Source organism: Mobula birostris, chromosome 8 (genome assembly GCF_030028105.1).
Source record: "Mobula birostris isolate sMobBir1 chromosome 8, sMobBir1.hap1, whole genome shotgun sequence".
Taxonomy (NCBI): domain Eukaryota; kingdom Metazoa; phylum Chordata; class Chondrichthyes; order Myliobatiformes; family Myliobatidae; genus Mobula; species Mobula birostris.
The window spans coordinates 146,039,221-146,051,626 of NC_092377.1; the positions used below are offsets into that span (position 1 = coordinate 146,039,221).

The 12,406-nt window shown below is 41.2% G+C and overlaps 1 protein-coding gene across 2 annotated transcripts in view; it reads right to left on the reverse strand.

Moving 5' to 3' along the window:
• LOC140201804 (scavenger receptor cysteine-rich domain-containing protein DMBT1-like) overlaps positions 1-12,077 on the reverse strand; it is a 43,558-nt gene extending 31,481 nt beyond the window's left edge. For both annotated transcript variants that reach the window (XM_072266491.1, XM_072266490.1), the window contains exons 1-3: positions 11,991-12,077; positions 4,513-4,545; positions 3,404-3,718 (exon numbers count right to left, since the gene is read on the reverse strand). In XM_072266491.1, coding sequence (XP_072122592.1) covers positions 3,404-3,718; positions 4,513-4,545; positions 11,991-12,051 — 409 coding nt within the window. In that variant the 5' untranslated portion in view covers positions 12,052-12,077. The remainder of the gene's footprint in view (positions 1-3,403; positions 3,719-4,512; positions 4,546-11,990) is intronic.
• Positions 12,078-12,406: the final 329 nt, after the last annotated feature.

Here is a 12,406-nt window from a genome sequence, read left to right on the forward strand (position 1 = left end):
TGCTTTTCCAACATGACGGGAATAATCCCGATATAAATTGGATTTAGTTCGACATCACAAGCGAAGTGTGGCCAGTCCAGATTATTTGCTATCGGAGTCAATAGACAATAGACAATAGGTGCAGGAGTAGGCCATTCGGCCTTTGGAGCCAGCACCGCCATTCACTGTGATCATGGCTGATCATCCACAATCAGTATCCACTTCCTGCCTTATCCTATTAACTTTTGATTCCGCTATCTTTAAGAACTCTATCCATCTCTTTTTTGAAAGCATCCAGAGACTTGGCCTCCACAGCCATCTGAGATAGAGCATTCCATATATTACACCACGCTCTGGGTGGAAAAGTTTTTCCTCAACTCCGTTCTAAATGGCCTACCCCTTATTCTAAACAGTGGCCTCTGGTTCTGGACTCACCCATCAGCGGGAACATCCTTTCTGCCTCCAGCGTGTCCAATTCCTTAATAATATTATATGTTTCAATAAGATCCCCTCTCAGCCTTCTAAATTCCAGAGTATACAAGCCAAATAGCCCCAATCTTTCGACATATAACAGTCCCGCCATCCCGGGAATTAACCTTGTGAACCTATGCTGCACTCCTTCAATAGCAAGAATGTCCTTCCTCAAATTTGGAGACCAAAACTGCACACAGTACTCCAGGTGTGGTCTCACCAGGGCCCTGTACAGCTGCTGAAGGACCTCTTTCTTCTTGTACTCAATTCCCCTTGTTATGAAGGCCAGCATGCCATTAGCTTTCTCCACTCCCGGCTCTACTTGCATGCTTGCTTTCAGTGACTGATGTACAAGAACACCTAGATCTCGTTGTGCTTCCCCTTTTCCTAACTTGACTCCATTTAGATAATAATGTCTTCGCGTTCTTACCACCAAAGTGGATAACCTCACATTTATCCACATTAAACTGCATCTGCCATGCATCTTCCCAATCACCCAGCCTGTCCAAGTCACCCTGCATTCTCATAACATCCTCCTCACATTTCACACTGCCACCCAGCTTTGTGTCATCGGCAAATTTGCTAATGTTACTTTTAATTTCCTCATTTAAATCATTAATATATATTGTAAACAGCTGCGGTCCCAACACTGAACCCTGCAGTACCCCATTGGTCACCAACTGCCATTCTCAAAGGGATCCGTTAATCGCTACTCTTTGTTTTCTGTCAGCCAGCCAATTTTCAATGCATGTCAGTACTCTTCCCCACAATACCATGAGCCTTAATTTTGCCCACTAATCTCCTATGTGGGATTTTATCAACGGCTTTCTGAAGGTCCAGGTACACTACATTCACTTGCTGTCCCTTGTCCATTTTCATAGTTACATCCTCAAAAAATTCCAGAAGATTAGTCAAGCACGATTTCCCCTTCGTAAATCTATGCTGACTCGGACCAATCCTGTTACTACTATCCAGATGTGTCGTAATTTCATCCTTTATAATTGACTCCAGCATCTTTCCCACCACCGACGTCAGGCTAACCGGTCTATAATTCCCTGTTTTCTCTCTTCCTCCATTCTTGAAGAGAGGGACAACATTAGCCACCTTCCAATCCACAGGACCTGATCCTGAATCTATAGAACATTGGAGAATGATTACCAATGTGTCCACGATTTCTAAAGCCACCTCCTTAAGTACCCTGGGATGCAGACCATCAGGTCCCGGGGACTTATCAGCCTTCAGACCTAACAGCCTATCCAACACCATTTTCTGCCTAATATAAATTTCCTTCAATTCATCCATTACCCTAGGTCTTTTGTCCGCTATTACATCTGGGAAATTATTTGTGTATTCCCTAGTGAAGACAGATCCAAAGTACCTGTTCAACTCGTCTGCCATTTCCTTGTTCCCATAATAAATTCACCCGCTTCTGTCTTCAAGGGCCCAATTTTGGTCCTAACATTTTTTTTTCCTTTTCACATACCTAAAGAAGCTTTTACTATCCTCCTTTATATTCTTGGCTAGTTTCCCTTCGTACCTAATTTTCTCTCCGTGTATTGCCTTTTTAGTTACCTTCTGTTGCTCTTTAAAAGTTTCCCAACCCTCCGGCTTCCCACTCGTCTTTGCTATGTTATACTAATTATCTTTTATTTTTATACTGTCCGTTACTTCCCTTGTCAGCCACGGCCTCCCCTTACTCCCCTTAGAATCTGTCTTCCTCTTTGGAATAAACTGATCCTGCACCTTCCGCATTATTCCCAGAAACACTTGTCATTGCTGTTCCACTGTCATCCGTGCTAGGGCATTGTTCCATTGAACTTTGGCCAGCTCCTCCCTCGTAGCTCCATACTTCCCTTTGTTCAACTGTCATACTGACACTTCCCAGTTTCCTTTCTCCCTCTCAAATTGTAGATTAAAACTTATCACATTATAGTCACTTCCTCCTAATGGTTCCTTTACCTGATCAGATCTGGTTCATTGCACAACACTAAATCTAGAATTGCGTTCTCTCTGGTAGGTTCCAGTATAAGCTGTTCTAAGAATCCACATCGGAGGGACTCCACAAACTCCCTTTCTTGGGGTCCAGTACCAATCTGATTACTCCAGTCTACCTGCATGTTGAAGTCCCCCATAACAACTGTGCATCACCTTTGTGACATGCCAATTTTAGCTCTTGATTCAACTTACACCCTACTTCCAGACTACTGTTTGGGGGCCTGTAGATAACTCCCATTAGGATCTTTCCACCCTTAGAATTTCTCAGTTCTCTCCATACTGACTCTACGTCTCCTGATTCTATGCCTCCCCTCGGAAGGGACTGAAGATCATCCCTCACCAACTGAGCCACCTCACCCCCTCTGCCCATCAGCCTGTCCTTTCGATAGGACGTATAACCTTGAATATTCATTTCCCAGGCCCTGTTCACTTGAAGCCATGTCTCTGTTATTCCCACAAATCATACTTACCAATTTCCAACTGTGCCTCAAGCTCATCCAGGTTATTTCCATGCTCCGTGCATTCATATACAATACTTTTAATTCATTACTCCCCTCACCTCCCATATCAATTCCTATTTCACTTGGCCATACTCTACGACCCCTTCTTGAGCTTTCTGCTCTGTTGATTCTGCTGTCATTCTTAACTTTTCTTATTCTCACTTTTCCTTTATCTCTATCCTTATGTTTCCAGTTCGTCCCGTTCCCCTCTCCACCCCAACCCCACCCCCACTACTTCGTTTAAACACACCCGTTGCAGAGGCAAACCTGCCTGCCAGAATGCTGGTGCCCCGCTTATTAAGGTGCAACCAGTCCCTTTCGTACAATTCATCCTTACCCCGAAACATACCCCAGTGGTCCAAGAATGTAAATCCTTGCTTCCTGCACCAGTTCCTCAGCCACACATCCCGGACGACATCAAAATGGCGGGACTACAGATACAAAAGCCAGATATTTACCTTTGCAAATAACGCCGACATCGTATGAATGTCTACTGCCATAGTCAAACCACTCATCGACTGTACAGTCCCGCAGAGTGGCCTCCCTCCCGTTGCACTTAACATCGGAATTTAAAACGGGTCCAGATCCTTGCCCAAAGTGAGCATTGCGCAAGATTTTCTGCCTGGCGCCGCAGTCCAGCTCCCGACACACCACATCCGTAGCCTTATCCTTCCAATAAAAATATGGCACAGTCCACCAGTTTCCCTTGTGGAGAATCTCTACTCTCCCGGCGCATCGACTGCCACCATTCACCAATCTTAACGTTGGGATTTCTGAAAAATATCAGAAAATAAAATATCATAAGACGACGACGATTTCAGCCTCCTGAAACATTAACATTCTTCATGAACAACGTGGTGATCAACGGAAAGTTGAGACTGTGGCAAACCCCGAATAAGCTGCTTAACATAACGAGATTAGTCAATGAGCAGGACAACGTCTGGAGAACCGAGAGTCAACCGGTCGTTCTACGGGAAGAAATGGGTGTCTCCGAGGAAATCAAGATAATCTGCTTCAATCTTCCCTCTAATTTGTTTTACAGCTTTGCGGACCGACCATTGCTCTAATAAGTAAAGTTTTACACACCCTTATAACTGTACACCATTTTAAATGATTAAATGTGAAAAAAACGGCTCCGCGGCAACGATATCTAAGAGCGCGGGTGCGCACTCACAGAGCTTATAGTGAACATTGAATTGTTTTTACTCTTCTGAGAGCTACTGATGGTCTGCTGTTTCCGTGCCTCCACTGTATTTAGTCCTCATCAATCGGGTAATCGAACTCAAACATTAATAGAGGTGTGGAAGTTTCCTGGAGAAAGAATCGAACTGAGCTTCCACATGAAGTCAGCTGAGCACTGAAAGGATGGAATGAAAAATGGGAGGCTCTTTTTTACTTTCAGGAATTAGTAAAGTCAGCGAAGGCTGTTTCTCTGCTGACTGCCCTGTATGAAGTTTGATGTTTGTCGTCGTTCCATGAGAAGAGCAGGCGCCTCTCAGCCAGATACACTTTAACAAGTAGTTTCAACAACCCAGACCATTACTCAGTGAAAATTAAGCGAGTTTACCTGACTGCTCGGTCTGAGAATGCGCTGGGCGGTCTGAAATGAGAAATGTACAATTAGATTTCATTTTGGAGTTACAGCGGTGGTACATTTATGGATTATGAGGTCATGGTATGAGGGATATGAAATTAATATGCGATCAAAGGTAAAAACACCCGCATCCGCCAGATTGCCCCACCCCCACATCCTCTTCCCTCCCACGATCAGTCCCGCCCTCCTTTGTTTCGTTGCATTGCTTGATTTTGTGGTTCTGAAGACGCCGCTGCGATTTTCACAATAAATTTAAATTCAAAAGCAAAACAACACGATATTTTCCTTTTGGCAGACTGATACATTAACTCACACCGCTCGCTACCGCTCATGTATTTCCTGATATTGCAAATGACCGGTTGTTATTGCTTCCACAAAACCTGCGAACACTCTCATTGCTTAACATTGCCTCCTGCGTAAAAAGCAACTTGAATGCAGATTAATGAGGTTACTCTGCCCAAAAATAAACCTGCTCTCCACTCTCTCTATTTAGGCACGTCAAAGTTCATTTGTCTATTCATATTCGTTTGTGGATATTGATAGAATGATATTCTAAAGTGTATAAATGTGCTCGTTAATACAGCGTGTTATGCACCTAAAATGGATTGCAACTGTCAAGTGACAGGATCTGTCTGACGCATTGCTATGTTCATGTAACCGATTTTTAACAAGTGGAAACTGCATGATTATATTCATAAATTCAAGGCCACTGTTATAATTTGTGAACGATTTTCATGCCATTTCCTCTGGTCCAGTTCAAACACGCTCTTCAATTTATATCAGAATCAGAATCAGGTTTTATATCACCGATAAATGTGGTGGAATTTGTTAAATTAGCAGCAGCAGTTCAATGCAATATAGAAGAAAAATAAATTAAATAAAATAATAATAACAATAGGAGTAATAATAATAATAGTAGGAGTAATATTAGTAGTAGTAGTAATAATAATAATAATAAATCAATTGTAGTATACGTATATTGAATAGATTAAAAATCATGCAAAAAACAGAAATATATATATATATTTAAAAAGTGAAGTGGTGTTCAAGGGGATCAATGTCCAGTCAGGAAAAGGATGGCAGAGGTCCCTGAATTTCTGAGTGTGTGCCTTCAGGATTTTGTACCTCTTAGCTGATGGTAACGGTGAGAAAAGGGCATGCTCTGGGTGCTGAAGGTCCTTAATGGACGCTGCCTTTCTTGAAGATGTCCTGGGTATTTTGTAGGCTAGTACACATGATGAAGCCGACTGAATTTTCAACCCTCTGTAGCTATTTCCGATCCTGTGAACTAGCCACTCCCCACCCTCTCCACGTCCCATACCAGACTGTGATGTAGCCTCTCAGAATGCTCTCCACGGTACATCTATAGAAGTGTTGAGTGTTTTTTTTTTGTCATACCAAATCTCTTCAAACTCGGAATGATGTATAGTCGCTGTCCTGCCTTCTTTATAACTGCATCCATATGTTGGGGCCAGGTTATGTCCTTAGAGATCTTGACAACCAGGAACTTGAAACTGCTCACTCTCTCCACTTCTGATCCCTTTATGAGGATTGATATGTGCTCCTGCATCTTAACCTTCCTGAAGTCCACAATCAACTCTTTGGTCTTACTGACGTTGAATGCCACGTTGTTGCTGCGACGCCACTAATCTAGTTGGCATGTCTCGCTCCTGTATGCCCTCTCGTCACCATCTGTGATTCTACCAAAACTGATCGTAGCATCAACAAATTTTTAGATGATATTTTATCTATACCTAGCCACACATTTCTGGGTACAGAGAGAGTAGAGCAGTGGGCTAAGCACACACTCCTGAAGTGCACCAGTGTTCATCATCAACGAGGAGAAGATGTCCTCGCCAATCCGCACAGATTGTGGTCTTCGGGTTAGAAAGTCGAGGATCCAACATCCTTATATTGTCAACAAGGCAATGTTGAGGCTCGTTACGTTAGGTTTATGTCTTATCAGTCGTAATGCCTATAAATTAAGTCAGCCTCAGAACTGGAAATAAATGACCAGATTTTTTATTCAATTCAGCGGCAGCTTACCCTCTCGCGCATCGATGTAAAGCGCCAGCTTAGGAACACTTCCCTACTCAAAGGAGTTTTCACGTTCGCTCTGTGATTGTGTGGGCTTCCTTTAGTTTCCTACCACATTCCAAAGACGTGTGCCTATGGTTGGTGAGTTGTTGGCAAGCAATGTTGCCTCCATGAGCGTAGCGATATTTTTGCACAGACCAGCGCAAGCCTCGCCGATTGGATTTGCCCCAAACAACATATGTCACTGTTTGTTTTGATCTACATGTGACAATTGAGTAAAGATAATAATTTATTTATTTTTCGTAACCGTTGAAGCAATTTCCTGTTGTTTAAACCTCATCGCAGTGTATTGAAGAGAGCTTTTTAATTTTTTTTATTTCTTAGCGTATGATAAAAAAAGAAACCTATCAAACTCTCTAATCGACGTACATTTCCGAAGAAAAATCAGTTTCGTTCTTGTACTCATTATTTCATTCATCCTGCACTAATTACATCTCAGGAAATCCCATGAACTGCCATGTGCATTATCTTCAGGGTTCCATTAAGCAATTGTTTATGGTATCCAGTTAAACTACCAACCAGCAAGCCATCGAATGTGGGAAGGTATAAGAGGACCTGGAGAAACAGGCGAGCTCACAGGGAAACATACACGGCACATCTCGCAGATAGCACCGTCGGGTAGACATAAGTACGTGTCTCTACAAGTACACAGTTGCAGCACGACGCATTATTAAGTAAAGGGTAGGTTGCATTAATAGGGACACTGTGCTCAGGCACAGATGATCGGCGTTCAGTTCTAAACTCAAGTTCACCCTGTGTGGATTAGCATGAACTCCATTTGAAACTCGGGCTTTGCCCACTTCCCTGATAGAGTTTATTTTTAAGTTAGCTGGGAATCGCATAAGACATAGGAGCAGAACTGGGAAATTTCGCCCAACGAGTGTGTTCCTCCATTTCATCAAATTCCTCTTAGCCCCAGTCTCTTGCCGTTTCTCTATATCTGTTCATGCCCTGACCAATGAAGAATATAACAAGGTCTGTCTTTAGTATACATAACGACTTTGCTTCCACAGCTGCATGTGACAAAGAATTCCATAGATTCTCCTTTCTCTGGAAAAACAGATTCCCCTTCATATGCGTTTTGAAAGGACGCCCCTATATTCTGAGGCTGTATCGTCTGGTCTTTGACTTTCCCATGACTGGAAACATCCTCTGCTCATCCACTCCATCAGGGCCCCTCTGTACTTGAAAATGTTCAATTAGGTCAGAGCACTTTCTTCTGTATTATAGTGAACACACTCTCAGAGCCATCAAACCCGTTCAATCCTGGAATGTTTTTCAACCTCCTTAGAAGCCTTTGCAGCTTCAGCACATCCTTTCGAAGATAAGGAGCCCAAAATGCTCACAATGCTCCAAGTAAGACGTCCCATTTGCTGTATAAATTCTCACCATTTGATCGTTGTTTTAAATTCTAGTTCTCTTGAAATGAATGCTAATATAGCAGTTGCCTTCCTCACCACATATTCAGCCTGCAAATTCACCCTTTGCGCCTCGGTTCTTTTTCCATATTTTCTTTTCATTTAGAAAATAGTCAGCCTTTTCACTCCTTCCAGCAAATTTCACGCGTTATACATTTCCCGATCCATAATTCCATTTGCCATATCTTTGCCCATACTTCTCATCTCCCGAAGACCTTCTGTAGCCTATCTATTTCCTCAAAACTACCTGCCTCAACAACGATATTCATATCATCTGCAAACTGTAATAAAACTATCAATACCATCATCCAAATCATTGGCATTAGACGTAAAAATAAAGAGTCCCAACACAATCCCCTGTGGAATACCAAAGACACCGACAGCCAGCCATAAAATGTTGCCTTTATATCTACACTTTGCCTCACGCTTTCTCCATGCTAAATTATTTCCTGTAAATCCATGGGCTCCTAACTTGTTATGCAGCCTCATGTGTAGCACCTTGCCAAAGGCCTTTTAAAAATCCATAAACACAACATCAACGTTTCTCCTTTATCTATCCTGCCTGTTAGTTCTACAAAGAGTTCTAATAATTTTGCGGGGCAAGATTTTCTCCTGATGAACTATTCTGACTGCCGCCTATTTTATTACGTGCTTTCAATTACCCTGAAACCCCAACCTTAATAATGGACACGAACGTCTTCCCAACCACTGAGGCCAGCTAACAGTTCTATAGTTTCCTTTCGTCTGCTTCTCTCCTTTTTTGAAACATGGAGTGACTTTTGCAGAGTACCGGTCTTCCAGAATCTTGCCAGAGTCTGGTTATCGTTTAATGATCATTACTAATGCCTCCATAATCCCTTCAGCCATCTCTTTCTTCTTCTTTTCTTCCTCTGCAAGATATATTTCTTGTGTGTCTTCCGAATTGCTTCCAGAAGTATCAGATCTTTATACTCTGCCGGCCGCCCTGCCAGTGTTATTTTCCAATTAAATCTGGTCATCTACTCTCATGCTTCTGTAATTCCCTTTACTGCACTGTAATACTGATTCATCTGATCTTAACTCCCCCTTCTCAAATTTCAGGTTAATTCGATCATATTATGATAATTTCTCCTGGGGATTCTTTTTCTTCAAGCTCTCTGATAAACTCCAGTTCATCGCACAAAACGCATTATTGAATATCTGATCACAAAGTGGGCTCAATTATGACCTGCTCTAAATCTTCCTTACTGGACTCCAGCACAAACGTAATTTTCCCAATCTACCTGCATATTGAAATCACCCATGACCATGGTAACTTTATCCTTTTGTCATATATTTTCTACCTCGCCTTGAAATTTATAGGTCACATCCTTATTACTTCTCTCAATGCAACCCTCATCAGGGTCATTTTAGCCTTGCAGATCTTTAGCTCTATCCACAATATGTTAACACCTTCCGATCCGATTTCAGCGCTTTCTAATGCTGGTTTCCTATTTTATCATCAGAGCCACGTCATCGTCTCTGCCCTCCTGCCTATCCGTACAATATGTACCCTTGGACATTTAACTCCCAGCTATAATCTTCATTCATCTATAATTCTGCGAGACCTGAAATATAAGAATTGCCAATCTGAAATTATGCTGCAAGTCCATTTAACTGATTCTACATTCTGACCGCATTCAAATGCGGCACCTTCAGTGCTATATTTACCCTTCCCGATTTTGTCCGGCTTTTAAGTTACAGCTCATCCATTTTGCTCTATATGTAAACCATCATCAGCACTCTCATCGGATTTTGGTATGAATTTCCTTGCATTGAAATACACGTGGCTCAGGACACTAGTTGCACCTCGTTAAACTTTTTGATTGCTATTTTTGTCTGAGATCATACCAACATCTCCCACCGCAACAACTCCACTAACTGTTCTAATACTCAGGTTGTCACCCCAATGCAATTCTAATTTAAAGTCCACCATGCGTCATTAACTATCGTTCCCGCTAGGATATTAACACACTCTTGCTCAAGGTAAGCCGGCCCTTCTGTATAGGTCCGATTTTCTCTAGAAGAGATCACAGTGATCATATTACATGCCCTCCTTCCAACACAAATTCATTAGCAACGTAATAAATTGTTTAATATTCCCAGTTCTGACCTCACTTACACGTGGTACGTACAGCCTTCCTGAGATCACAAACCAAGAGGTCCTGCCCATTAACTGAGCACCTAACTCACTGAAATCTCTATGTAGAATCTTGTAACTTGCTCTACCTATGTCATTAGTACAAATATGAACCACCATTTGCGGTTGTTCGGCCTCCCACTTAAGAATGCTGAGGAGTCAATCGGAGATATCCCAGACTCCGGCACCCGGGAGGCAATATACCACCCGGTATGTTGGTGATTGGGAGTATCTATGGGTGGAGATTTAGAAAGAAGGAAAACTTAAAATAGGGTTCATTTGTAAGTTAGTGTTTCCCACTCGGCACAGACTAGAAGTCCGGAGCGAGCTTTTGTGTGTGGGTGACTACATAGCCCTACTTTTCTGAGAGAGAAATTAAGTCATCATTAATTCCATCGAGAAATAACACAAAATAATTTGCTTTCATTTAAAGGATCGAGGAGAGAGTATACTTAAATGCTAATGAATAATCAAAATTATCCAAAATCTATCAATATTCACTTTGCATAGTTATTAGCTTAATTAGAAATTCTGAACAAAATTTGTGTTACATTCATTTTTATAAATAAATAGCAAACAAGTATTCCGCAAATGAGATTAAATTCAAGAATGCGCGACAGATTTACATGTATCTGCGTCAAGAGGAACAGAGACATTTTACTTCAATAATTTCCTTTGCACTGCACTCTGATTTTCTCTTGTTTTTTTTTCGCTATACGGCAGTAACGTATTAAACGTTTTACATAGAGTAAAAGGAGAAAAAAGAAAACATTTTCCCATTAAAATTTGCACTATAAGTTTAACTTGGACAGGAAAAGGAATGTCGAATTGAAAATGTTATGAACCGCAAATTCTCTCCTACTTGCAATGTAACAAGAAAAATGCTTGGAACTTTTCTCCAGCCGCACAAAAATACAAAATACAAATATCATTTAATTGAAGATACTAATCAAACTCATAGTATTACAGAATGATTTCAATAATGTAAAATATGAAAATAATTTCCAAAAGCTGAGAACAAATGAACTAGACAAACTTGTTCGCTTGATTGTGCAACATAGTGTTTTGAAAGAACTGATAATTACTAGCGATAGGAATGAGTACGAGCGTTAAGCAGGAGCAGCAGCTGTAACTTCGGTTGCTGCTCGCATTCACTGAACTATATACTGTGAAATCTGACTGGCTGTTTCCCAAGTGCAACCACTCTCCAACATCGATTAATAATTTATATAGAATATAAGATGACAACAGCCGACTGTTTTCTAAAGCGAGAATTTTCGAGCTGAAGCAATTAATTTACCTTTCGCTGCAATTTTACAGTGCAGTATTTGACAGAAACTCAACAGGAACTCCATGTAATTAATAGAAGCACTTATACTGCAAATGATAGAAATTAAAATTTGCTTCTAGAAAGGAAACAAAAACTGCAAATTCAATACCAAATTTCAACGTAGCATATCCGTCGTCATTTCTTGGAAACAAATCGGCCTATTCCTGATCTATTTAACCAGTACGCTGCCAATTTTGATGCACATGAAACATTGATTTCGTCGCGAAATTCGCAGGGCGACAGATATGTTCCTCTCCTTTTTGTCTACTATATCAACATTGATTTATCACAAAGTTGGAATTGGAAGAGGAACTTTTATTTACTGTTTTACTTTCCATTTCACTCAATCTCCTGTAACAGTGTTATGAAATTACGCGACATTGGACATTAATGATAATGAGCATATCAACAGATCATCTAATATTTTCAATTTTCTTAAAGAACTCACAATTCCAGATCTTCAACACCATCAGTGCCAAGATAGTCAACGGTAACCTCTCGGTCGTCATTTAGAGCTATCGGTCCTGTATGTTCAAAGATAGGCACACCAGTAACTGAATATTTGATCTGAAAGCAGGTTCTACGAGAATGTTTTTGAGTATTCAATATTTTTCTCTCAGCATCCAATAGTTATTCTCTCAACTGACGCGTGAATTACAGTTTGTTGAAACGCACCAATGGGAAAGGACTTGTCCATTAATGGAACTGATGCGTTCTTCTTCTGAGGGAGCAATGAGCTGAGATAATCTGAAAAGGCAATGATACAACGACGCGGTATCTACATCCTAAAGAAAACATTCAGTCATAGAAGCTAACCACCCGGGAGTAGGCTATTCAGATCATTGCAAACACTATTTCTGATTC